This window comes from Raphanus sativus, chromosome 2, assembly GCF_000801105.2.
Source record: "Raphanus sativus cultivar WK10039 chromosome 2, ASM80110v3, whole genome shotgun sequence".
In the NCBI taxonomy this organism is placed as follows: Eukaryota; Viridiplantae; Streptophyta; class Magnoliopsida; order Brassicales; family Brassicaceae; genus Raphanus; species Raphanus sativus.
Window position 1 is genome coordinate 7,223,189 of NC_079512.1, and position 26,285 is coordinate 7,249,473.

General features: G+C 36.9%; 4 protein-coding genes, 1 long non-coding RNA gene and 1 pseudogene across 6 annotated transcripts; all 6 read left to right on the forward strand.

Annotated features, from left to right (window-relative positions):
- The first annotated feature begins 99 nt into the window (after positions 1-99).
- LOC108817867 (uncharacterized) lies at positions 100-3,825 on the forward strand. The gene is made up of 15 exons (XM_056996441.1): positions 100-248; positions 351-426; positions 820-951; positions 1,022-1,481; positions 1,581-1,660; positions 1,795-1,870; positions 1,965-2,144; positions 2,261-2,365; positions 2,474-2,569; positions 2,667-2,759; positions 2,855-2,893; positions 2,977-3,018; positions 3,096-3,223; positions 3,317-3,443; positions 3,546-3,825. The coding sequence occupies exons 1-15, from the start codon at positions 167-169 to the stop codon at positions 3,693-3,695; spliced, it is 1,866 nt and encodes a 621-aa protein (XP_056852421.1). The 5' UTR covers positions 100-166; the 3' UTR covers positions 3,696-3,825.
- Positions 3,826-4,804: 979 nt separating this feature from the next.
- Positions 4,805-13,685, forward strand: LOC108817881 (uncharacterized). Its single transcript, XM_018590716.2, has 5 exons — positions 4,805-4,970; positions 5,072-5,228; positions 5,328-5,378; positions 5,471-5,563; positions 13,358-13,685. Exons 1-5 carry the CDS (start codon positions 4,831-4,833, stop codon positions 13,427-13,429), a joined length of 513 nt encoding a protein of 170 aa, XP_018446218.2. The 5' UTR covers positions 4,805-4,830; the 3' UTR covers positions 13,430-13,685.
- LOC130501611 (uncharacterized) lies at positions 7,759-9,266 on the forward strand. The gene is made up of 3 exons (XM_056996449.1): positions 7,759-8,643; positions 8,724-8,823; positions 8,926-9,266. The coding sequence occupies exons 1-3, from the start codon at positions 8,045-8,047 to the stop codon at positions 9,169-9,171; spliced, it is 945 nt and encodes a 314-aa protein (XP_056852429.1). The 5' UTR covers positions 7,759-8,044; the 3' UTR covers positions 9,172-9,266.
- LOC130501614 (uncharacterized) lies at positions 9,367-11,693 on the forward strand. 2 transcript variants are annotated; one of them, XR_008939822.1, is made up of 4 exons: positions 9,367-10,397; positions 11,028-11,306; positions 11,388-11,516; positions 11,601-11,693. It is a non-coding gene; the product is annotated as an uncharacterized LOC130501614 (long non-coding RNA). The 2 variants fall into 2 exon arrangements; XR_008939821.1 differs by having other exon boundaries at positions 11,028-11,516.
- A 4,465-nt stretch (positions 13,686-18,150) lies between the features above and the next one.
- LOC108841980 (uncharacterized) lies at positions 18,151-19,911 on the forward strand. The gene is made up of 3 exons (XM_018614770.2): positions 18,151-19,239; positions 19,356-19,437; positions 19,564-19,911. The coding sequence occupies exons 1-3, from the start codon at positions 18,485-18,487 to the stop codon at positions 19,774-19,776; spliced, it is 1,050 nt and encodes a 349-aa protein (XP_018470272.2). The 5' UTR covers positions 18,151-18,484; the 3' UTR covers positions 19,777-19,911.
- A 1,814-nt stretch (positions 19,912-21,725) lies between these two features.
- LOC108832524 (putative disease resistance protein At4g11170) lies at positions 21,726-25,842 on the forward strand (annotated as a pseudogene).
- The last annotated feature ends 443 nt before the right edge of the window (positions 25,843-26,285 follow it).

The window sequence follows — 26,285 nt, forward strand, 5'->3', positions numbered from 1 at the left end:
CCCACTTTTGAAAACTAGAAGGCCCATTAAAAGGCCGGTCCACTAAACAAAGGAAATAGCCATCCCGCCCAAAATCTGACATTTTCCCCGCCGGTTCCTTCCGTCCTTCTCTCTATATTCTTCTCCAAGATCTCTCTCTCTCTAGAAACGCCACAGTGAGAAAGAGATGTCGACAAATGAGGAGATTAAGAAGGAATTCAGCCGTAGCGGTTTCGCTCTCGTGGAAGAAGACGAGATTCTCGAGAGATGTACGCTCTCCAGATTTTGCCCTAATTTCACTCTGCCCTATCTCTTTTATCATTCCTCCCCAAATCACGACACTAATTCTTCTCTCTGTGACGTCTTTGCAGGTGTTACTCTCTGCATAAACTACAGCTTGACGCCTTCTGAACTCGTTTCGAGCTGGGAGCTTTATCATCTCAATCGGTTATTAATCCAATTCATATTAAAGTTCAATGCTTTTAGTGCTCATAGAGATTGTATTGATGCTTATAAGTATATTTTATTGCTTATTGTTTTTTTTCTTGGTAAAAAACATTGTATTTGTTTGTGGTTAGGGTTTAAACCTTTTCTTTGTGTGTGTTTGTTGGATGAAACAGACAAAGTTTTGATGTTTGTAAGTTTATTATATGGCTTAATGTTCCTGGTTCTGTGTTAGTGTTTATTAGAGAAAGATTTTTTTTTTTAAACCTTTTCTGTGTGTAAAAAGGATGAACAGACAAAGTTTATTGTATAGCTTAATTTTAATGGGTTTGTGTTATTTATTTATAAAAGATAGAGTTTAAACTGTTTTCTTTGTGTGTTTGTTGGATGTAACAGACAAAGTGTTGATCAAACTGTAAAGAATGAGGAGATGGATGGGTTTCTACTGCATCTACAGAACCAACAGAAAGAATCTTTGATGAAAGAGGAGGCTGGTCTGCATATCTACTCAAACAGAGATGTAGACATGTAAGTCTCTTTTTTTGTCGGATCTCTTCTTTCTTGCATTAAAAATGACATACACACTGTTTTGGTCCAGGCTTTTGGATGGGATTCCGGAAGATACAGCAGACGAGATCGTCACTACCCCTACAAACAAGTCTCAACGGTTACTCCCGGACCCGTTTGATTCAGTAAGCAGATCGAGGGATTACGGTTACTCTACTGGGAAGTCAGCTGGGCATGTGACTCCTTTTGGTCAACGAGTCGAAAAGTTTGTGGTGAGATTCAACATAGGTGATGCGGCAGCGCAGGCAGAGAATGGAGATGGCAATGATGTGGAAAACAGTGAGGATGATATGATTATTAAGAGAGTTCAGACAAGCCGCAGGTGTTCTCTGAAAGTCAGTGGCTTAGGCCCTAAACCGGGTTGTAGGTTCATGTATCACAGAACTGAGGACAGGTTTAACGCACTCGAGAAGCGGATCGTAAGGCATGCAGATGCATTTGCTGCGTCGGGTTTATATGAGGAACAGGTGGATCCAGCTGTTGCTTCACAGGTAAGCTCTAGTTATTATACACACACTACTTTGGTTTCGAAGAAGTTTAACATGGGGTGGGTATAGAGTTTGCTTACAGTGTGCTATTGATTGCGTCAGAGAAGTATATTTGCTGTGGGAATGATTTGTTGTGATGGAGAGGGGCATTTGAATGATAAGTCCATTCTATTGCAGAGCAGGTAACTCAAACTATGGCATCACTTCTCTTCTCCTGTTCCACAAGACTTAATTTGAACATTATAGCTAGTTAATGGCTTAACATGTAATATTCTGAGTTGTCTTATTCTAATGGCAACGAATTGTATTATTGCAGCGCCGAGAGAACTTCAGGACAGCGTGTTCCACTGGACTTAAACAGACTAAATCAGTTCTCTATTTTTCCAGGCCAGGTGATAGCTTAAAAAATAAACAACATTCAGGCTTTTTGTTTTTCCACAGAAGGACTTGTAATATTCATGTGGAGGTGGTTTGAATATGATGCAGATAGTTGGAGTTGAAGGACAAAATCCTAGTGGACACTATCTCACTGCATCCAAGCTGCTGGATACAGTTCCTTTATCACGCACTGCTGACTTGGATCTACCTCCTGCTAAGAAGCAAAACTTGGATCCGGAGGTCTTAACTCTCGCTGACGAATCCCATGAAAATTCAGAGGTTTCATTTGTAAGTATACGACTTTTCATCTGGGGAGCTTCCCTCTTTTGTCTTCAAGGAGGCCTTTGTTATCTGTATTCCAGTTTGGGATTGAAAATGATGCTTAAGGGTCTTAATCATGATAGATAATTGCATCCGGACCATTCACCACATTAGACAACTTGCTGTTTGAGCCACTGAGTGAGCTACTAGCCCATGCAAAAAGAAAGCCTCCACAGTTACTTGTGCTGGTGAGTAACTAAGATTCATTAAGACCTTGTATTGACTACATTTAAATTGTGTGATTGTGTCTTGGGGCGGGCGCTTACGGAGTTTTTTTTTTTTTTGTTGAAACTCAGCTTGGACCGTTTGTGGATTCTGATCATCCAGAAATTAAGAAAGGAACTGTTGATGCCACCTTCAGTGAGATATTTGAAGTGGAAGTCATCAGGAGGGTACTGAGGATAAAACAAAAAGATATATATTCAACACCGACTGACTTTTTAATGAACAAAGATTTTAATGTTTTTTTTTTCTTTTTGAACTTCGCAGGTGCAAGAATATGTTGAATTCATGGGTTCAGAAGTACGAGTGGTTCTGGTTCCATCCATCCGTGATGCTAACCATGATTTCATATTCCCACAGGTGCTTTTTCTTTTTTCTCTCAAAACCTCTCTTCTCTCTTTAATGCATTTCTCTTCTCTGTTTTAACGTGACAAGTTTCCCCTTTGCATTAACAGCCTCCTTTTGACATTCACGTACCTGATCTCGAACATCAGGTACTTGATTCTTGTCATTAATATTTTTTTTCCATTTCATCACTCAACTCTTCCTCTTACTTTTTTTCTCCCAATACATACAGATAACCAGTTTGTCAAACCCTGGGACCTTTGAGGCAAACCAGGTAATAAAATCATTGTGACATATACTCTCAACTCTCAAAAGTCCTTTAAAACATAAACATTGATTTGGGATTCTCAGGTGAAGGTAGGCTGCTGCACGGTGGATGTAATAAAGCAGCTGAGTGTGGAGGAGATGTCGAGAAACCCAAGTGGAGTCCCCACTGATCGCTTAGCCAGACTCGCTAGCCATCTCCTTCGTCAGCGAAGGTATAACCACTGTAACTCTCTATTCAAACTATATATTCTCTCAGCTATACTACCAAATGCTAAATAAAAGAAAGTATAATGTAATGAAAACAGCTTCTATCCTCTGTATCCACCGCCAGAGAGTTTCCCTTATGATTCCTCACTAGCTCCTCAGGCGCTCCAGATTTCATCAATCCCGGACATTCTCCTACTTCCATCCGACATAACGTACTTCGTGAAGGTGAGTCAGTATATGTTCATAGTAAAATCAAATTCAGAAGATGTGTGAATGTGTAAGTTACTGAGTTCTTTATTTTTTTAATTTTCCTGAAATGTTGTGTAGGTTTTGTCCATTGGGGAAGGGGAAGATGCGGCCAAGTGTGTGTGTGTAAACCCTGGAAGACTTGCGAAAGGAGAAGGTGCGGGTACTTTTGTGGAGCTTACCTGCAAGGGTGATCCAGAATCGATGCATGCTTCAGTCATCTCTATTTAAGATAGAAACTGCTATATATGTTAGGCGAACTCTATAGTATTTCATATATAAGAAAAAGCCTCTAGTTCCTCGCATTTTTCTACGTTACCATTATAATCAGTTTAATTCGATATTTTATCGTTGAGCATCACGCCCTTCTCGAAGAGAAAATGCGACGGGTGTAACGTGTATATTCTAAAGATGAGACGGACAGTTATTTGTTTAAAGCCTAAGAGCTAAAAAAAGCATATTCCTAAGCAAACTTGCAAACAAAAAGCATATTCTGCTCAATCACAAATCAATCAATAAATAAAAATAAGTTATACATATCCTAATCTCGCATGCTATATTTTGTGAATACACACTCGATTTCTGAAATGTAAATCGAATAGTCGCAATTTTAAATCAAAACAATCAATAAATAAACATAAGTTAGCCAAACGCAATTTATTAAAATAATTTGATTATACAATTTCAGATAAATACGTATTTATCTGAAAATAATTTGATTATACAAAATTTCAGATAAATACGTTTTCTTCTTCCCAAGTTAAAAATGATATTAAATAGAACCGTTGCCGAGGAAGAAGCGAGAAAACAACCGAAGAAAAGATGATTTGAACGGTAGACCCGATTACAGAGAGAAGAGAGAGAGATCAAAAAGAAAGATTTTTCCGCACGCAAAGGGTTCCTCTTATGGATTCATGTCTAGCAGAGCTCTCTTCAGAGCCGTGCTTATGGTGTTATCAAAAAGGCATTTGCCTCAGGCCCCCCCAAAATACATCAATTACATTATGGCATAGTGGTTACAGTATTCTTCTAGTTAGGTTTATGTAAGTTCGTTTGACTCTCCTATGTGCTATCATTAAGACTTTGTTATTTTGATATATTAGCTTCTTTCAGTTTATGTTTTCATGCCACAATTTTTTCTATGATTTTGATTTGTTTTAAAGTTTATAAGAAAATTTGTGTTAAGAAAAATAATATTTACATAAGAGATTTTATCTATAGTTTTATTACAAAGTATGTGTTATAAAACTTTAAACTAGTATTATCTTAAAATTTATAAAAAAAATACTTTTTATCATTCGCCTTAGGCCTCCTTAAGTGCTCGCACGGCACTGGCTCTCTTGTGATTGATTTGAAGCCCTACCTGATGAGATCCATCGATCATCGTCTAATGGAGGAATCGTCTTCCTCTTCTTCCCACTATTACTCAATTTTCACGAACTACCCTCTGCTTTCCTCCGTCTTAGCTTTCACCATCGCACAATTCATCAAGTTCTTCACAACCTGGTACGTTTACTACACTCATATGTTCTTCTTCTTCTTTGATCAGACAAAGACAAAGATTTTTCCGACAACTCTTTGTGAGTTTTTTTTTTTGTGTCAAAAAGGTATAAAGAAAAGAGATGGGATCTGAAACGGCTTGTTGGGTCTGGAGGAATGCCTTCTTCACATTCAGCAACTGTTACGGCTCTTGCTATGGCCGTTGGTTTACAAGAAGGCTTTGGTGGATCTCTTTTCGCCATCGCTTTCATTCTCACTTCCATTGTATGGCTTTATTCATTCACTTTCTTATTATTATTGATGGTTAAGGCTTGAGGAGAGGATTAAATGGTGAGATGATTTTTTTTTTGTCTTTTGTGGCAGGTTATGTATGATGCAACTGGTGTAAGATTACATGCTGGACGCCAAGCTGAGGTTTTTTATTTGATTGTTTTTCCTTTTGCGTCAGAATCTGTTTTTTTTTTCTTTTTTTTTGGCTAATTAATTTGGGTCTGTTTCATTTCCAGGTTCTCAATCAGATTGTGTATGAACTTCCTTCAGAGCATCCCCTCGCTGAAAGCAGACCCTTGCGTGAACTTCTAGGTCATACCCCTCCACAGGTAATAAGCGAATATTGTAAAATTAAGGCAGCTCAGATCAGTAGAGATGGCTTTCACACTACAAGAAAACACGCAGATTCTGAGGGAAATACCGAGGGAAAATGAGTTCCTCGAAAATTTCTGACAAAATATCGAGGAAATACCGAGGAAACCAAGAAATGGGGTTTCCTCGAAATTTCCTCACTATTTTTTGAGGAAATTTCGAGGAAGACCAACTTCCTCGGTATTTTTCGAGGGAATACCGAGGAAACCAGGGTCGTCGGAAACAATCGACGGATATTTCTAATATTTCGACGACATCTTGTAGCCGTTAGAGAGCCGTTGGGAGAGCCGTTGGGGATTTAAACTATTTCGAAGAAATTTCGAGGAGATGGCTGTTTCCCTCGAAATTTCCTCAGTATGCCGGGACAATTTCATCTCTAAATACAGCCACCCCTCTTCCTCTTCATTCACTCCATTTCTTTTCTTCTTCTCTCCTAGTCTCACGAATTTGATTCCAAAAAAACATGTCTTCTTCAAATTATTTTCGTTCTTGGATGGATCGTCCTCATTTGGATCCGGACACGAGATTGCTTACGGAAGAATACAATCAAGGTATAATCGAGTTCATGAGGGTAGCTCGCCAACAACCGGAAGCAGAAACAGGTAAGTTAAGATGTCCTTGCTCTAATTGTAAAAATAGAAAAGTTATTAAAGAGTGGGATGTTTGGACTCATCTATTATTGAGTGGGTTTACACGAAGTTACAAAATTTGGTATCATCATGGGGAAACTGATTATGAACTTGGTAGTACTAGTGAACCTCAGCCGGCGGTTAGATTAGAAGAACCAATTAGGGCGGATGTAGATTATGGTGTAGGTACTGAGCAGATGATAAATGATCATTTTAGAGGGGAAGATTTACCCAATGCAGAAGCTAGGAGATTTTATGAAATGTTGGATGCTGGAAAGCAACCATTGTACGAAGGTTGCAGAGATGGTCATTCAGCTTTATCATCTGCTATGAGACTGATGGGCATTAAAACAGATTATAACTTGGCTGAAGACTGTGTGGATGCGATAGCTAATTTTGTTAAAGGTATTCTACCTGAGGATAATGTAGCTCCAGGTTCATACTACGAGGTTCAAAAACTCGTAGCTGGGGTTGGTTTATCTTATCAGGTAATAGATGTATGCAGCGATAACTGCATGATTTATTGGAGGGCGGATGATCAGCGGACTACATGCAAATTTTGTGGGAAGCCTCGTTATAAAGATACGAGTGGAAGAGTTCCAGTGCCATATAAAAGGATGTGGTATTTGCCTTTGACGGAAAGGTTGCAGAGGTTGTATCTTTCAGAACGCACAGCGCAACGAATGAGATGGCATGCGGAGCACTCAACAGATGGTGAGATTAGACATCCTTCAGATGCAAAAGCGTGGAAACATTTCCAATCAAAGTATCCCGACTTTGCGTATGAGAGAAGAAATGTCTACCTTGGATTATGTACTGATGGTTTCAGCCCGTATGGGAAGAGTGGAAGACAATATTCTCTATGGCCAGTCATTGTTACACCATACAACTTACCCCCAAACTTGTGCTTGCGACGAGAGTTTTTGTTTCTCTCCATTCTCGTTCCCGGACCAGAGCATCCTAAGAGATCAATTGATGTGTTTCTTCAGCCACTAATATATGAGTTGCAACAACTATGGGCTCAAGGTGCTGAAACATACGATATTTCGTGTAAAGAAAACTTTCAAATGCGGGCAGTACTAATGTGGACAATAAGTGATTTTCCAGCATATGGTATGTTATCTGGATGGACAACGCATGGAAGGCTATCATGTCCATATTGTCAAGATAATACTGATGCTTTCCAACTAAAACACGGAAGGAAAACGTGTTGGTTTGACTGTCACAGGAGATTCCTACCACCTGATCATCCTTATCGTAGGAGTAGGAATTTGTTTACGAAGAACAAGAGGGTGTTTGACAGTCCACCTGCAGAAATTAGTGGGAAAGGTTTGAAGACACAACTAAGAGATTTTGGTGCAGAAAGGACGCCAGACGTCGGTGGACATGCGCGTTTTCCGGTAGATGCTGTTGGAAACCTACATAACTGGCACAAAAAAGTATATTCTGGGATCTGCCATACTGGGAGGATCATTTGCTAAGGCATAATTTAGATGTCATGCACATTGAGAAGAACTTTTTTGACAACCTCATGAACACGATCCTTAACGTTCAAGGTAAAACAAAGGATAATTTGAAGTCAAGACTGGATTTAGTTGATATATGTGATCGTTCAGAACTTCATGTTGATGGGAATGGTAGGGCTCCTTTTCCCATATACCGACTTGATGCAGAGGGAAAAATGCGTTCTTCGATTGGATTTCAAACGATGTGGAGTTTCCAGACGGTTATGCATCTAATTTGCGTAACTGTATCGACAGAAAGGAAGGAAAGTTTATTGGTTTAAAAAGTCACGATTGTCATGTGTTGATGCAGCGCTTACTTCCGTTTGCTTTCAAGGAACTATTACCACGAAATGTTCATGAAGCAATAGCAGGGATAAGTGCTTTCTTCCGCGATTTATGCGCCAGATCAGTGACTCTTGAAGGTATTGAAAATCTGAAGACTAACATAGCCATGATTCAGTGCAACCTTGAGAAGATATTTCCTCCCTCATTTTTTGATGTTATGGAGCATCTTGTTATTCACCTGGCAAGAGAATTGGAACTTGGTGGTCCTGTGCAGTATAGATGGATGTATCTGTATGAGCGGTATATGTTCCATTTGAAGAAGATGGTGGAAAATTTAAGTAGGGTGGAAGGTTCTATAGTCGCACAGATGATCAATGAAGAAATTTCAAACTTTGCTGAGTACTACTTTCCAGCAGAAGTTCAGACCAAAAACAGAAGACCTGCACGGCACGATGATAGAGGCGAACGGGCAACATACCATGTTACGGTTCCTGACATTTTCACAGATGTTGGACGACTTAGCGGAAAATCAAAGGACCGTCGACTTACTGAGCAGGAGCGCAGTCATTTGCAAACATATTTGCTCACCAACTGCGAAGATGTTCTTCAATATGAGAGGTAAGTTTATTATCTTACAAAATTTTATTTTAACAAATTAACATTTATATCTTAATTAATTACATTTTTTGTCTTCACAGGATTTTCATGGCAGAAAAGCGGTTCGAATATAGATACGCTACAGAGGCAGAACTAGAAGAAATGAAGCAAAGAGAATTTGCTGGATGGATGTTTACTTATGTGAGTGCCTTAAACAAATTAAAAAATCATTTATCACATATTTATAGAAATTAAAAAAATATTTATCACATATTTATACTCATATATATGTGCTATTAATAGGTGTCTGCTGGTTTGGCCAGAGGTGAAACATTTGACGATTGGATACGCGAGATGGTGGTTGGACCAAACTATGTTGTGAAGTCATATCCGAGATTTTGTACTCGAGGATATGCATTCACAACTGAAAAGACGAAACGTTCGCGTACGATCCATGGGTTACTGTTACCAGACTCAACCCGAGAGGCCGAGTTCAGGGGAGTTCTGAGCTGGAAGACCCACTACAACCAATCACATCCAGTAACTTAAGTGCAGCAGAAGATGTAGCAGGAGTTGGCCTTGTAGTAGATTTCACCGACTTCACAGAGGAAGCCGTCGTTCACGCACAGGATGAACCAGTTATTGGAGAGTTTCACCAAGATCCAGATTCAGATTCATCTGCTGATGATGAGTCGGAATCAGAGTAGTTTTTTTTTTTTTTTTTTTTACTAATTTCGAGGAAATTTCGAGGGAAGCTAGGGTTTCCTCGAAATTTCCTCGGAATTACCCTTAACGGTTTAGGGGTTTGATAAAAATTACCTAGATCCTCGAAATTTCCTCGAAATATTCCGAGGAAATTTCGACGACCAAGATAATTTTAGGGGTTTGATTTAAAACACCTTTCTTCGTCGAAATACCCTCGAAATATTTCGAGGAAATTTCGAGGGAATACAAATTTTTTGGCTTTCCTCGAAATTCCGTCGAAATATTTCGAGGGAATTTCGAGGACCTAGCCAATTTTTGGTAGTTCCTCGAAATTCCCTCACAATATTTCGACGGAATTTCGAGGAACAGGGGGTTTTAAACCGAAAACAACGTTTTGCGGATTGAATAACACGTATATAACCTTCATTAAGTGTCTTAGCCAGATTATAAAGTCCAACTTTAGGGTTTTAACCCGAAAACAATGTTTTGCGGATTGAGACGAAAACCACACAACATAAGATAAACACTTATACGTTTTAATAAACGTTAAAGGAAATACTTACAATAATTTTTGTAATTGTGTTATTTCATTATTTATGATCATCTATACAAAGAAACCTCATTATTATGAATTACATTTGTATAAGAAATGACATAGGGAAAAAAATCGATGTTTTCAAAACCCCAAACCCTATTTCCTCGAAATTTCCTCACAATATTGTGAGGAAATTTCGAGGAATGTTTTCCTCGGACTGTTTTTCATTAACCAGGAAACCCTAGCCGCCAACAAGAGAATTTCGAGGAAATTTCGACGACCACGTTAAAAAATTTCGAGGAAATTTCGACGGACCCTGTCCGTCGGACCCCTCATAAATTAGGTTTTCATTCTTTTCTTCCCCATTTCTCTCCTTCTCGATTTTCCTCTCTTCCTCACCGCCTCCTTCTCCTCTCCTCTCTCTTCCTCGCGGCTCCTCTCCTTCTCCTCTCCTCCTTGCCGGATCTCCTCTCCTCTCCTCTCCTCTCTTCCTCTCGCCTCCTTCCTCCCCTCTCTTCCTCTCCTCTCTTCCCATGTAAGTTCATATCTCTTCTCTTCCTCTCTTTATAGATCTCGAAATTTAGGTTGTTAGATAGAAAATTCTAGGATTGAATGGAATATTTAGGATTTGCATGTTTGGATTGTTGTTTGGATTGTTGGTATATTTTTTTTTGATTTATTTTGTGTTTTTGATTTTTTAAAACGTTTTTTTGATTTTAAAACGTTTTTTTGATTTTAAAACTATTTTTTGAATTTTTAAAACGTTTTTTTGATTTTTAAAACGTTTTTTTGATTTTTAAAACGTTTTTTTGATTTTAAAACTATTTTTTGAATTTTTAAAACGTTTTTTTGATTTTTAAAACGTTTTTTTGATTTTTAAAAACGTTTTTTGATTTTTAAAACTATTTTTATATATTAAAACTATTTTTATATATTAAAACTATTTTTTTATTTATTAAACTATTTTAATATATTAAAACTATTTTTAATATATTAAAACTATTTTTTGTAATTATTAAACTATTTTTAATATTTAAAACTATTTTTATATATTAAATCTATTTTTAATATATCAAAACTATTTTTTGTAATTATTAAACAATTTTAATATATTAACAAATTAAATAAATAATTGTATATATAAATAAAATTTATTTATATAAAGGTCTCAAGAGGAACATACCCGCTCTCGACAGCGTCGTGGTCGTGGTGGTTCGGGGAGCGGCTCCATTTCGGGTTCCGCATCGCCGTACAGCTCGTACCAGACATCTCCTTCTCCATTTCCCTCTCATTCTCCTCCCGCTCCCGGTGTGGCACCCACTCCTGCTCCTGCTCATGCTCCTGCTCATCCGGCACTTCTGAGAGTTGCGGAGTTTGTTCGACAGCCGGGTCGTGACCATCTTCCATATCTCACTCAGTATCCACGTGGACAGGGTCAGACATGGTAATTAAACCTATTTTTTTTCATTAAAATTTGATTCATTTAAAATATTTAATTCTAAAATAATTAATTCTTTTTATTAAGTTTGACCGATCCGGGAACGGGATCAGCGGATGGATCAACAGTATGATGTACTCGTCCCTCGACAATGGACATCCGACTTTCACCGACTTCCCTCTCGAGAAGCAGCATATGTGGTTTCAACAGTTTGCGGTAAGTTTTCTATTTTTTACTTATTTTTTACTTATTTTTTTCATCTTTAATATTAATTTTCTACTAATTGTGTTTTATTTTCAGCAACAATTCAACTGGAATGCCGATGATACGTTGTTTATCTATTACCACTTCGTCCATAAAGTTATGGACAACTATGGGAAGCAGATGCACTCGTGAAGAAGAAGTGGGAAAAACAAGGTTCGTTTTTATTTATGATACAATTTTTTTATTTTTTAAAATATTTTTTTATTTATTTAACAATTTTTTTTAAAGGTTCCAAAGGGGATGGACCCGACGGTCTGGCGGGAGTTGAGTGAGCATTGGAGTAAGAACGAAGTCAGAGCAACTTCTTCCACCAACTCCACCAACCGCAAGAGCGACCGTAAGGAGAAGGGCATGTACGTCCATAACTTGGGTGCTCAGTCTTTAGCCAGTCTGGAGATCGTTGGTAAGCTTGTCGGTTTTTTATTATATTATTAAGATTCTAATATTTTTTTGTGCATTTCTTTTAATTACTAATGTTTTGTTAATTTATGTTTTTTCAAGGCGCAAGAAAATGAGGGGGAGCCGGTTGATCATCTCCGCCTAATAAAGACGGCGTATACCAACAAGAAGACCGGCGAGATTGATGATGGTGTTGTGAGGGATGTGGTCACCCTCATCGACAGTCAGATGGAACAGGAAGTGTCTCAGCTTCAAACCGAGGATGACGATTCGACGGGATCGACCGGCTTGCCTCGGGTTCGGATCAACCAAATCGTTGACGCGGTAAGTTCATTTTTTAAAGTTCAATCCATTTTTATATTATTTAAATTTTATATTATTTAAATTTACACTTTCTTTTTCAGTCGGTTCCAAAGAAGAAGGGCCGTTTGTTCGGTTTGGCTCGTCGGTCTCCCTCGGTTCCGTCTGCTTCTGCACCACCACCGTCCTATGTTGATCAAGAAGTCCTTCTGAGCCAGATGAGGGACAAGGATGCTCGCATATCTGCGCTGGAGTCCATGGTGGCGAGTCAAGAGGCGGGCTGGGAAGCACAGAGGAAGCTGAACGAGCAAATGATGGCGATGATGAGGAGCATGAACCCGAACGCCAACGTCGACTTCCCGAACATGCCAGACCCGGACTTCCAAACCCCGTAGTTTAATTTATTTCAAAAACTCTAAATGTTTTCTTTTCGTTTGTATGACTTTGAATTTTAAATAATATGTTTTTAATTTAAATTTTAATTTTATTTACGAATTTTAAATTTTAAATATTATTTTTTAAAAAATATTTTTTTAAAAAAATTTAATTTTCGGAATATTCCGAGGAACAGATGTCCTCGGTATTACCGAGGGAAGTGTCCTCGGTATATTCCGAGGGAGGGTTCCTCGAAAATTTTCGAGGAAAGCAGCCCTCGAAATTTTCGAGGAACCTGTCCCTCGGAAAATTTCGACGAACGGCTTTCCTCGAAAATTTTCGAGGAACACCGTTCGTCGAAATTTTCCGAGGGACAGGTTCCTCGGAAATTTTCGTAGGTCTTTTCCCTCGGTATAATCCTCGGTATATACCGAGGAAATTGTTCCTCAATATATTGCGAGGACCTCTTCGACGAAGGGCAGTCCTCTAAATTTCCTCGGAATTATGTTTCCTCGAAATTCCGTCACAAAATTTCGAGGAAATTTCGACGGAAAAATGAAATTTCGACGAGTTTTTTTCGAGGGACATTTTCTTCGGTATTTCGTCGGAATACGCTTATTCCGACGAAATACCGAGGAAAATGTCCCTCGATATCGGCGTGTTTTCTTGTAGTGTCATGTTACACAATATCTGAACCATATATGTTTCTGTGTCATTAGGTCATTGCAGGTGGGATCCTTGGAACTGCTACAGCAGTTGTTGCCTACTTAGTCACCTTGACAGCCAAGTAGCCTAAGGTGCAGCAAGAGCTCACCTCTTCTGCTCCATCGTGTGTGAAAGCCACTTGTATGTAACTGAAACAGCAGATGGACTCTTGAAACTAGGTTCATTGACCCCAGTTTCTTTTTCGCTGCTTAGCTCTTATCACTGATAACATAGTATAGGTTTGGGTCTTGTAAAGAAAACATGAAAAAGTCATTACACGGATCTATGATGTGGTAACAGAGGAGCTTATGCATTGAACTAACAAACGAGTATGAATTGATATCGCACCCGTAAAACAGTGTCATCCTTTTCTTGCTTTTCTTTTCTGTTTTTGGTCAAAAGTATCATCCACTATTTCTACTTAGAAGCCTGTAGAGCTAGTGCTGATCTCTAGTTCTACTAGCTTATTAAACACATATAGTTTATATTACTCGTCTCCTCTGCCCCTTTGATTCCTTTAATGGCGATATTATAAGGAGGAACATCTTTACTTTTCTTGTCGGTACAACCTCCTGAATGCAGATGGAACATACTGTCTTCAGCGACCAGTAAGAGCTCCGTAATCAGCAGTCCAAAGACTCACCAGCAAGAATATTGTATAGAGGTGTGTGACCTTAAAGAATTCTCCGGGTAAGAAGAGACATGAAGCGCACAATAGATCACAAATGACATTTACTCTTCCTAGTGAATTTGAAGGAAAACTGAGAAACAAGTACTTAATCTTGATAAACCTGGCTTATTGGTAAAAAACCCGATCCAAATGTAAGCAAGACTTCAAGACTTCAAGTATAGCCAGGTCTATGTTATGAACCTGCAAAAAAAAAGCAAATTTCATGGATTGTGATCCAGTTCATTTATTTGTCTATGTTTAAGCGTGATGAAGGAAAAATTACTAAACATATTTTCAATATGCTTAAATCCAATGTTCCCCGTGCATATAAGACATTAATCTCTTCGGCAAGAAATGAAAAAGAGGGTTTGATGTAATGTATTTTGCAATATTCTGATCATGGTTTTTTCACTTGCATATAAGACTGATAATATATGCTAGTACTGTCATTATACTAGGTCTGGACACTAATAAAAACAGCATAAAATTTGTCATTTTGGAACAAAAAAATCCAGAACATTTATCTTATAAAAATGGAAGGAGTATAATTTTAAGGTTTATGTTAGTACTGTACTACTGTCATTATACTAGGTATAGACACTCAGATGTCCAATCGGGTTCGTTTAAATCATTCAGGGTTTGGTTCTTTTCTATGTCTGATTTCATTCGGATATTTTTAAAGTTTAGTTCTGATTCAGTTCAGGTGTTTTTTGGTTCGGTTATAATATAGTAATACATTGTAAACCTACTTAAATCCGTTTTAATTTTCAGTTTAGTTATATATTGGATTTTGGTTATCTAAATACTTATCGGTTATATATTGGATTTTGGTTATCCAATGAGAGTGCAACCAATCTCAAGCTCAGATATTGAATTCAGGTTTGGTATAATTTTTTTGAGATTTTAAATGTTTTAATATTCTCTAATATCTATTTGGATTTAGGTAAACTTCGTAACCCAAAATACTGTAAAATTCATTCGATATTAATGTCGGATTCAATTTCGTTGGATTCATTTTTGTTGTAACGGATTCAGTTTATTTGTCCATATTTTTTTGGTCTATATCTAATACTATACCATCACCCATAAATTCTATAGGCTGTGTGTGTATAAATTAATAATTTTAGAACATTGTGGTTACAAATTCGTATAACACGCTACCATGTATCATAATAAGTACAAATTTAAGCATTGCAGTCCAGCATTTTGAATTTGAAACATTGTTTTATAGCACTAATCCACACCGAAGAGCAAGTACACGAAACAAAAGGCATGAACGAACTATGGACTAAACGACTGTTAGTTTGTTACTTCAAAAGACTATGTCCAAAGAACCAATACTGGTTGTCGCATATTACAATAACTACACAAAAATTATCTGATAAAAAAATGTGTGTTGGTCATTCCATATGAACTACTTACTAATTTGACACAACACTATGGACCTAAATAAATTCTAAAGGTTTATTAGGATCCACATACATCATGTTTTCATTCATAAGATTTTTGAAGTATCCGAATCAGTGGGAAATTCAAATTCTGTGAACTATTCATATACAAGTAACATCAATATTGAATCTTTTGTATCAAAAACTCATAAAAGCAAAGTTTTGGTATCAAACAAAAAACCTAGTAAAATACAAAATGAGGAGCCTACGACACGTGAGCACACACGTTTAATGGATTTTTTATATTCCTTAATCTGTCATCGACACCTCAAGAACATATGTCTTGTGCAGAGCAGGTCTCTGAAGCATCGCCGCCCCCAAAATCTCTGTGATGGATCTTCACCGGTGGCGAAGATTTATATGTCTCCAACGCCACATGGATCTAAGTACCACCATTTGTTTATTCTGCATCCTACCGTGGAAACCAAATGGCCGGATTTTCAACATATTCACAAGAGCATAAACCTAGAGATCAACAGCAGATTTCGGGGGTAGAATATTTGTCGGGACGCCTTCTGTGTATTAAAGATCAATCAATAATTATATAACGATATATATACTCATTAACTTGTAATACTCTGGCTTCCTGTTTGTATATAATCACATCTTTTACTGCAACCATCATCAATTCAATAGAGCTTTATATCTTGTACTCCAACTATAATTATGCTGATTAAGCGGTCAAATAGACTCATAACAACTCAATTTCTTAAACTAAGCGAAGAAAATTACTCCATCCTGAGCGATGAATCAAGCATTAACCAGTGAACAGGAAATCCAGTCCATACCTCCAGAATTTGACATCCTCCGAAACAAAGAAAAAAATCAAAAGTAAATACTCCTTCCAGGTTTTAATACTTCACATTCTAGAGATTTTTTTTTTGTTGCAACTAGATAACGTCTTCAATTTTTAGTAACATTTAATGTTATATAATCAATAATATTATACCATTTATTTTATGATTGGCTTCTCTTCAGTGAAATAAATAATTAATGTATAGAAAATAGAAAATAAATAAATGTTTCTTAATTTATATGCATAATCATAAACCGTCATTTAAAAAAAGAAATAATATATAAAAACGATAGCACTAGTATCATTTATAGAAACAAAATTATGAGTTTTAATCTCTAAAAATGTCTATAAATATTAGTTCATATTTCAAATGTTTCAATGGAACACATGTAATATATAAATCAATAGATTAATCTATTTATTTCTAGTTAATTTTGAGTTGAGAGGAACACAAATAATATATATATATATATTGATTAATTCTTTCATTCTAAGTTGATTTTGAATTGAAAAGTTCGGAAAATAAGCAAAGTATTAAAAAGACATATTATAGAAAAAATAGATAATATTATAATTTCAATGACGCTTATAAAAGTTTTAAAAAGAGAAAAAGAGGTTTTCCTAATTCCTCATTTCTTTCTAGTTACTGTCAACATTTGTTATTTACTTACTAAGTTATTAAACCATTCTAGTTTTATGTTTAGTGCAAAGTACTTTTTCATAAATTAGAAAACTTTTAACAAAAATAGAAAATGAGAGTTAAAAGAAGTACAATGCTAATGAATCCATAAGAAAACAACAAGACGGTACACAAGCAGTAGGGGGGCACTGTGAAGAACCACGTGAGTTTGTCAGACAAACACGGACCCACTTTTGCCCCCAACCCGGATCGACAAAAACCATCTCTCGCCGCTCCCTCTTAGATCTCACCCGTACGCGTGTCACTATCTTTGCGAAACTGCATTCATCTGAATCTTATTCAAAGGTTCTACAAGTTACCGTTAGAACGTACAACTGTATCTTAAAAAAAATTGCTACCGGGAATTGCAGTGGAAGTTTTAACTCTTTCCAAAACTCTTTGGTTTTCCCGAGATTCCTCCTAGTTGTTTGTGATTGTTCCTATTGCATTTGCATTGTTACTATTGTTTTAGGCTTTATTTACTAACACTATACCATAGTAGTAGATGATTGTTGAGTCACTTCCTCCCACGTACAGTCGTACACATGATGAATACTACTATTCTTTACAGTATTGGCAGTTTTTTGACGAACCAGATCTGAGCATTATTAATATAAAAACCCAATTGCACTACTATTCTGGACTATATGAATGTGCCATTCGTATATAAAACACAGACTACACAGGGTTAGCTAATAGCTAATGTTCTTAAAGACTTATTAATGATTGCAAAAGAAACAAGTATTTTTAGCGACTGTAAGCGGTTGTAGAATAATGCAAAATTGTGAAAATAGTGGTAAGCAAAAAACGATTCACGAGTATAATATTTCTAATATAGTTTAGGAATTGCTAGTGTAATATAATTTTCTTCAAACAAAAAAAAACTATTACTGATTATATCTATTTGATTACACTGCTTAAGACTCATAGACTATACATCAAGTATTAGGAGTCTGCTAATAATGGGGGAAACGAAATAAGATTGGATATTCGTTTCGGTTTTCAGAAATAGATGTTTTAAACATTTGTTTCCCAATTTTTTTTTTATGATTTTTATTAGTAAAACACATCCGTATGGGGAGTATTCGATAACTACTGTCAGTGCCAAAGCATTTTCACGGACCAGATCTGAGTATTATTATAAGCAAACCCATTTAATTACATTATTTTCAACTAAGAAAAAAACAACTTCGGGGGTATATGATTGTGTCATTCCGATAGAAATAAAGACAGAACTAGTAATTGGAGTTTTAAAGACTATCATTCTCAATCTCTAAAACAACCCATCTGGCATTTAATGACTCTCTGCTAAATCTCTCACATTCACAAAGTTGGGTCTACGAGAGTGACGACTCTTTGATTGTTTCGCCACATCTTCCTCACTTCCACTTATATCCTTTTAATCCCTTCTTGAAGTCACCTCTCTTTCTCTATCCATTAATGAATATATAAAACCTTATATGCTCCTCACTTGTTGTAACTTGTAAGGTTTGAACAGACAGATCTCTGTGTTTTCTATTTTCTTTTCATTTATTTATCTTCAGAAGAATGAGATCTCAAGGGGTAGAAGATAACAAAGGGTGTTTCGGACCAGGGACTCCGGAGATGTCTAACGGACATGGTAGTAATATCGGTTTTGAGTTTCAGAAAGGCGCGAACCGGACACCGAACCACCACCGGTCCACCATGGGGAAACCCGCACCGTCGAAATGGGACGACGCTCAGAAATGGCTCTCCGGAGTTGGTGGCGGCGGCGGAGGAGGCAGACACTCGAGGAGCGCTAAACCGAGAAACTCCAACGCTGATGATCTTAGACTCATAGCTTCTGCTTCGCAGAGAGAACGGGAAGGAGAAGATCAGTACGTCGAATACGACGACGGAGACGCGGCGGAGGAGGCGGGAAGGCCGGAGGTGGAGACAAAGAACGTGGACTGCGGAGAACCAGGTGGTTCTGTCTGGAGGAAAGATAGTATTAATCCGACGGCTGTGATTCGATCGATATGTGTGAGGGACATGGGGACTGAGATGACTCCCATCGGGAGCCAAGAGCCTTCTAGAGCAGCTACGCCTGTTCGAGCCACAACGCCGGTCGGGAGAAGTCCTGTGACGTCACCCGTGAGGAGAGAGACGGTGAGGATGGCGACGGAGGTGGTGGCGACAGTGACGGAGACTAGAAGCGTGGCGAGTAATAATAATGAAAACATTGGATCAGGAGTTAATAGTAGTAATACTAAGGCGATGAATGCTATGGAAGCTCGAGCCATGGCTTGGGACGAAGCAGAACGCGCTAAGTTCATGGCTAGGTGATTAACACTAATTAATTGATTAATCACTGGTTGTCTGGTTTTAATTAGTGATGACGTGGCTTCATTTTATACCAGTGTTTGAGGTTTGGTTTTTTTTGCTGGAATGTGATTAGGTATAAGAGAGAGGAAGTGAAGATACAGGCTTGGGAGAATCATGAGAAGAGAAAGGCTGAGATGGAGATGAAAAAAATGGAGGTAAGATTCTCATCTTATACATTTTGGATCGGTTAAAATTCAATATTAAATCGAATATTTCTTTGAAAATGAATAAATATATTTAAATTCAAGAAGTTTGAGAAAAAGGTGTGGATGTGTGTGTAGGTGAAGGCGGAGAGGATGAAAGCGAGGGCGGAGGAGAAGTTGGCGAACAAGCTGGCGGCGACAAAGAGGATAGCGGAGGAGAGGAGAGCAAATGCGGAGGCGAAGCTGAACGAGATGGCGGTGAGGACATCGGAGAGAGCTGATTATATAAGGAGAAGCGGTCATTTGCCTTCTTCATTCTCTTTTAAGTGTCCTTTCTCTCGATGTTGGTAGCCATTGTTTTGTGTTTACCTATATATTACTATTGTATTTAGAACGTAATCGTGTATGGATTTAGTGACGCAATAACTAACGGAAAAATTTGACGGCTGGGAGGAATTAAAGTAAAGATAGAGATAGATTTGATCATTGACATTTAGAGCATCTCCAAAAGGACTCTCTATTTTAGAGTTTGCAAAATTCTAAATTTGAAGTTTTAATGTGTTCTTCTCCAAAAGAAAAATTTCAAACTTAATTTCAAAATTATTTGTATTTTACACTATGATTCCTAATTTGTTATAATTAATATAAATCCAAAAAACTTATAAATAACTAGCACATATATAAAAAGTTTCACATTAATATTAATTAATAAAATCTTACAGTAAATATATAAATTATAAATATTAATACATAACTAAATATTAAACTACAAGATAAAAATACTATTTGAAAAACTTCACATTTGACGTTTAAAGATGTTTTTAAACTTCATATTTGAAGTCTAAAAATGTTTTTAAACCTTAAAACTTTTTAATTTAAGGTTTATATTTAGTTTTATAAGTAAAACTAAAATTTAAGAAAATAAATATAAAATATTATAAGATATGATTTTTGAAAAAAAAATGATAAACAACAAAATATCTAAGAATCATAAAATGTAATATGGAATTGTAAGGACCAAAATGCAAATAAAAATGTGAAACTTCAAATTTGAAGTTTTGAATAATGACACTCTATATTTGAAGTTTCACTAGTAAAAACTTCAAATTTGAAGTTTTGAAGTTTCTTTTTGGAGAACAAAAAACTTCAAATATGAAGTTATAGAGTGTCTTTTGGAGATGTATCATTGTTTGTTTGGGATTGTGTTTTTTTTTTTTTTTTGTAACTTGGCATCGTTTGGGATTGTGTTTGCTTTAGTCAATGATGTTATAACAGAATTAAGACCCCTTTTGATTTGTTACCCTAGCTTCACACGTACTAATATCGAATACAAGATCTCTAGAACCTCTTCCTTTTAATCTTTAGTGTTATTTACTCGTTTCCAAACTTAGTGAATTCCACCCTTATACTAAGAATACAATTCTCGCAATTCCCTAATCAACAGGTCGAATATGACTATATATACAATATATCTAAGTCGGCTATCCATACCTATCTACCCAAATATTTACCATCTATCCAAATATGATAAATTCCCATATAATTTTCCAAGACTTTTAGGAACTTTCTATCGTGAGATCTCTTTTCTCTAAGATAAATCTATTCAAGCTTGCTTTTCAAGATATTTTCGTATTAATCTAACTTAGTCCACAATCTATTCTTCAAATCATAATCTTCATCTTGAATTGTTCATCTGCGGTGTGCACTGTCTATCGTAGTCGCTGCTCCATTCGATGCTGTACTTGCGGCTGAATCAGAACGTCTATGATGTTTGCATCTACAATTTATATATCTATAATATCCATATATGCTCTCTATAGACATCGCATGGCAGAAACTATATAGTTCTCTACCAAAGCAGGTATACCACCCCTTTCCAACTTCCAAGTCAATTTGACCGTTCAAACATAATTCAACAGTTAAATGATACTAAATCTGATTATAAAATATCAAGCCGCCTTATTCTAAATGATATCGATAGTCTTGACAATATTATAACACCGTATGTTCTGATCAGTTGGTTCCATTATGATTAAGTATTAGAAAGTAGAAACCCGCTTGCAAGATTTGTCATGTCTTTTGGACAAGATGAAAGAATGGTAAAACATGTGACTCGATCCTATTTGACACCTAGAATATTTTATATGTATTGACTTTAGGCTACTATTTTTAATCGCTGATATGACTGATAACATAACCCCTGCATATTAAACACCAAGAACATTTCATAAGCTCCAGATATTGTCTCATAGAAATTACACAAGGAACATAAAAATACAGCTTTTATATATACTTTTTCCATGGCTCCTTATTGCTCTTCGTCTGGCTCTAGCTGTTGGAGATATGACGTCTTCCCCAGCTTCCGAGGAGAGGATGTCCGCGGAAACTTCCTCAGCCACTTGATTAAAGAGTTTGAAAACAAGGGAATAATTACATTCAAAGATGATCTAATCGAAAGAAGCCAGACGATCGGCCTGGAGATCATTGAAGCCATAAGAATATCCAAAATCTTTGTGGTGTTATTCTCGGAGAACTATGCTTCTTCTAGTTGGTGTTTGGATGAGTTGGTCGAGATTTTAAAGTGCAAAGAAGAGAAGAGGCTAGAACTGATACCAATTTTCTACGAAGTGAATCCATCTGACGTTAGAGACCAGACCGGGCAATTCGGGAGTGGCTACCAAGAAGCTTGTCAAGGGAAGGATAGTGAGAAACAAAATAAATGGAAGGCAGCCTTGATCAAAGCCGCAAATATTGCTGGAGAGGCTTCTTACAACTGGTTAGTGTTTTGTTTTATAGCATGCAAATTAAAGTTAACAAAAAAGCGGTGTAGTTTCTATTGCCTAAGGTAGTTTATTTCAAAAAAAAAATAGTTAACACACAAGCTGGAATATATCTTTTCAGGAAAAGTGAAGCAGATTTTATCACAAAATCGCAAAAGATATATCTGCCAAACTCAATGGTGCGCCATCAAAGGATTTTGAAAATGTAATTGGAATTGAATTCCATATGAGAAAGATGTTTCCACTTCTATGTTTAGAAGACAATGAAGTTAGGATGGTAGGGATTTGGGGTCCTCCAGGTATAGGTAAGACCACCATTGCCAGGGTCTTACACAGCCGCCTTTATAGTAAATTCCGCTTTACAGTTCTTATGGAGAATGTCAGGGGAAACTATCAAAGAACTATTGACAGTGGCGATTACAACGCACAAGTGCGTTTACAAACAGAGCTTTTGTCCAAAATATTTAACCAAAAAGATATGAGGGTAAATCATTTAGGGACAATAGAAGAAAGGCTAAATAGGCAAAAGGTCCTCATTGTTCTTGATGATGTGAATAAGGTAGAGCAGTTAGAAGCCTTGGCTAACGAGATACATTGGTTTGGTCCTGGGAGTAGGATTATCATTACCACTGAAGATAAACAAATTTTGGTAGCGCATGGAATCAACCATATATACGAGGTCAAATTACCATGCAGAAAAACGGCAGTTGAGATTTTATGCCTCTATGCTTTCAAACAAAGGGCACCACCGGACGGTTTCATGGACGTGGTGGTTGAATTAGCAGAGATCTCTGGTCATCTTCCTTTGGGTCTCCGTGTCTTCGGTTCTCATATGCGCGGAAAGAACAAGGATCGGTGGAAACTTGAACTAAGAAGACTTACAACTAGTCTTGATGAAAAGGTGGAGAATATGCTAAAAATTAGCTATGATGAGTTACATGTTAGAGATCAAGCTCTGTTCCTTCACATTGCATGTATGTTCAATGGTGAGAATATTGATCTTGTGACGCAACTACTTGTCAATAGTGACTTAGATGTGAGTCTTGGGCTCCAAGTCTTGCTTGATAAGTCTCTTATTCAAATAACAGCTGATAGAGAAATAGTAATGCATAATTTGTTACAAAAACTGGGAAGAGAAGTCGTTAAGCAGCAATCTAGCGACCCTGGAAGGCGTCAGTTCTTGTTCGGTACAAAGGAGACTTGCAACATACTTGCGAATAATACAGTACGTATATTAAAAAAACTTTGATCATGAGCTTGGCTTAGGAACTTGTTTGGCGTTTGAATTAACATGTTTTTTGCATTGGTAAATATAAATATTTACAGGGGTCAGGAGCAATACTTGGTATAACATTAGATATATCTGAGATCCAACACGATCTCTCTCTGAGTGAAAGAGTCTTTGAAGATATGCGCAACCTCATGTTCCTAAGATTCTACAACAAGCCAATTGATGAAAAAACTAGTTTGCAACTGCACCTACCTCGGGGGCTAAACTACTTGCCTACTCTAAGTTTATTACATTGGGATGCATATCCAGTGAAGTATATTCCTTCGCAGTTTCGTCCAGAAAGTCTTGTGGAACTCCGCATGATGCATAGCCAAGTGGAGAAGCTTTGGGAAGGCACCCAGGTTAGCTCTTGTTCTTCATATAGTTTTTTCATATATTTAAGACTCAGCTTGAGTTATATTCATTGAATGATAGCGATTTTTGTGCCAATTAGAAATGCAACACTTGAAATCTTAAACAATAACCAAAATTATTTTTTTTTCAAAAAAAAAAACCAAAATTTGTGAAGAAATAAGAATAAATTGATAAAATAATCTTTTAATCTCTCTTCCTCTCGATAACAAACCAACCCTCTTCGGTCTGCACCCCTCCAGACCCCGGCCTTTTCAGTTGGTGTCACCCTTCCGGACCCCGGCTTTTTCAGTTGGTGTCAGTGAGGGGTGTCTGCTTTTTCGGTTGGTACCGAAACATCTTCAGTCTCTTGATACAAAATTGTATTTATGTATATTTGTAAGTATAAATATGAAATTATATTAATATTTTATTTGTTGTATTTTAAAGATTTAGAAACCCCACACCAAAATCTCTTACCTTTGAAATTTTGTTGTTAGTTTTTAAGTTTTTAGATATTCATCAATAAAGTGTTAATATTTTGTGTTTCTACTTAAAAATAAATATCATGTAATTTTATATTAAGATAGACTATTTGAAAAACTATGTTCATACGGATGTCTAGAGCATTATAATTGAGAGTTTTCACATAGTTTTCATCATTGAAAAAAAAATTTAACTAAAAATAAGGAAGTGAGTGAAGGGAAAATTATCATATGTTTAGGAGAAACTTACATTCCAATTATCACTTTTCTAATGGTAACATAAATGTAAATGTATTGCCTGAAGTTTACTTAGTTTGTAACCATTTGACGATGCTCTTTATGTGGCTCTTTAATTAGTGTGCTAGATCCTTTTCTTTTAAACATCTCCCGGGTGATCCAAACATGATTAAAATATAAGATTACGCCTATATGTTATTATCTTACTGATACTTTCTTTGTTTGATCTGCTTCTTGCATTCAGACCCTTGTATACCTCAAGACGATAGATTTGAGCTTCTCCAAGAACTTAAAAGAAATTCCTGATCTTTCAAAGGCTAAAAGTCTAGAGACACTGTGTCTACAAGGTTGCGAAAGTTTGGTGGACCTTCCTTCCTCTGTCTCATATCTTCAGAAACTAAAATGGTTAAGGACGACTATGTGTGCAAAGCTAAAAGTAGTACCACCTAACATCAATCTGGCATCTCTTGAGGTTCTTGACATGGAAGGATGCTCACAGTTGAAAACTTTTCCAGATATCTCAAGGAACATTGAGACAATCTTTATGGGAAACACAGGTATAGAAGAAATACCTCCATCTATTAGTCACTGGTCTCGCCTCGAATCGCTAGATATAAGCGGCTGTAGAAACCTCAGAATATTTTCACATCTTCCCAAGACTCTAGTGTATCTATACCTAACCGGTAGTGGTATTGAAAGTATTCCAGGTTGTATCAAAGATCTTCACTGGCTACACTACTTATACCTCGATGGTTGCAAGAAACGTGTATCTCTACCGGAGCTTCCAGGTTCAGTTAAGATTCTCTCAGCAAACAATTGTAAATCACTTGAGAAAATATCTTCATCTTTCAACGGTCCAAAAGCAAGAGTAGAATTTAGCAAGTGTTTTAGTCTAGATGGAGAAGCACGAAGAGCAATTATGCAACAATGGGTTTACAAGAGAGCATGCTTGCCTGGCAGAGAAGTTCCGCCGGAGTTCATTCACCGTGCGAGAGGAGATTTCTTAACCGTCAATCTTGGAGATGCTGCAGCTTCTGGATTTAAGGCTTGCCTCTTGCTTTTGCCAAGCGGGAGTAACAAAGTTTGCACTGTATATTGTCGTCTCATAGGTAAGGAAGGTCGCCTCATCGCAACACATAGATTTGGGGGAGTTGTCAAGGACTTTGCCGCAGCGCATCTATTTATATTTTACTCTGTCTTACTTGAACAAGTGGACGTGATAGGGTTTGAATTCAGCAGCATACACCACGAGATTACCGATTGTGGTGTACAAATATTGACTGATGCTTCGTAGAGTAGCAGCGACGGAGCAGGATTACCATTACGGCATCACCAAACTAAAGAACGACGGATCGTACACTCACTTATTTACGTTTATTATGTCTTATCAGAGAACTATAAACTGACATTTGATCAAAAGAAAAGGATTATAAACTCACAATATTTCCAATTTTTTTAACATCTAAAAAAAAAAATAACTGTGACAAAAAAAGAAGGAAATATTGAAAATATTGCCAGTTTATAAACACAATGAGATATATGTTTCAGTGCTTCTGGTTTGGGAGAACCATGCATATGATTTCTTGTCACCAAAAATTAAAAATTTATGGTGGGCAAATTACCTCTCTCTTAATGCATGTCGCTTCGCCACTGATCATGTCAGCTGATGCTGTTTTTCCTCCCCGGCCGTCTGTTGTCTCATTCTTATTTTCTAACTTGTGTGACATTTTCTTCTTT

Coding starts and splice junctions, on each gene's coding strand:
- LOC108817867 (XM_056996441.1), top strand. CDS start 167: ATGTCGACAAATGAGGAGATTAAGAAGGAATTCAGCCGTAGCGGTTTC. Junction 2,145..2,260: donor AAAATTCAGAGGTTTCATTT/GTAAGTATACGA, acceptor TAATCATGATAG/ATAATTGCATCCGGACCATT. Junction 2,570..2,666: donor AAGTGGAAGTCATCAGGAGG/GTACTGAGGATA, acceptor TGAACTTCGCAG/GTGCAAGAATATGTTGAATT.
- LOC108841980 (XM_018614770.2), top strand. CDS start 18,485: ATGAGATCTCAAGGGGTAGAAGATAACAAAGGGTGTTTCGGACCAGGG. Junction 19,240..19,355: donor CGCGCTAAGTTCATGGCTAG/GTGATTAACACT, acceptor GAATGTGATTAG/GTATAAGAGAGAGGAAGTGA. Junction 19,438..19,563: donor TGGAGATGAAAAAAATGGAG/GTAAGATTCTCA, acceptor ATGTGTGTGTAG/GTGAAGGCGGAGAGGATGAA.
- LOC108817881 (XM_018590716.2), top strand. CDS start 4,831: ATGAGATCCATCGATCATCGTCTAATGGAGGAATCGTCTTCCTCTTCT. Junction 4,971..5,071: donor ATCAAGTTCTTCACAACCTG/GTACGTTTACTA, acceptor TGTGTCAAAAAG/GTATAAAGAAAAGAGATGGG. Junction 5,379..5,470: donor ATGCTGGACGCCAAGCTGAG/GTTTTTTATTTG, acceptor TTTCATTTCCAG/GTTCTCAATCAGATTGTGTA.
- LOC130501611 (XM_056996449.1), top strand. CDS start 8,045: ATGCAGCGCTTACTTCCGTTTGCTTTCAAGGAACTATTACCACGAAAT. Junction 8,644..8,723: donor GATGTTCTTCAATATGAGAG/GTAAGTTTATTA, acceptor TTGTCTTCACAG/GATTTTCATGGCAGAAAAGC. Junction 8,824..8,925: donor CTGGATGGATGTTTACTTAT/GTGAGTGCCTTA, acceptor TGCTATTAATAG/GTGTCTGCTGGTTTGGCCAG.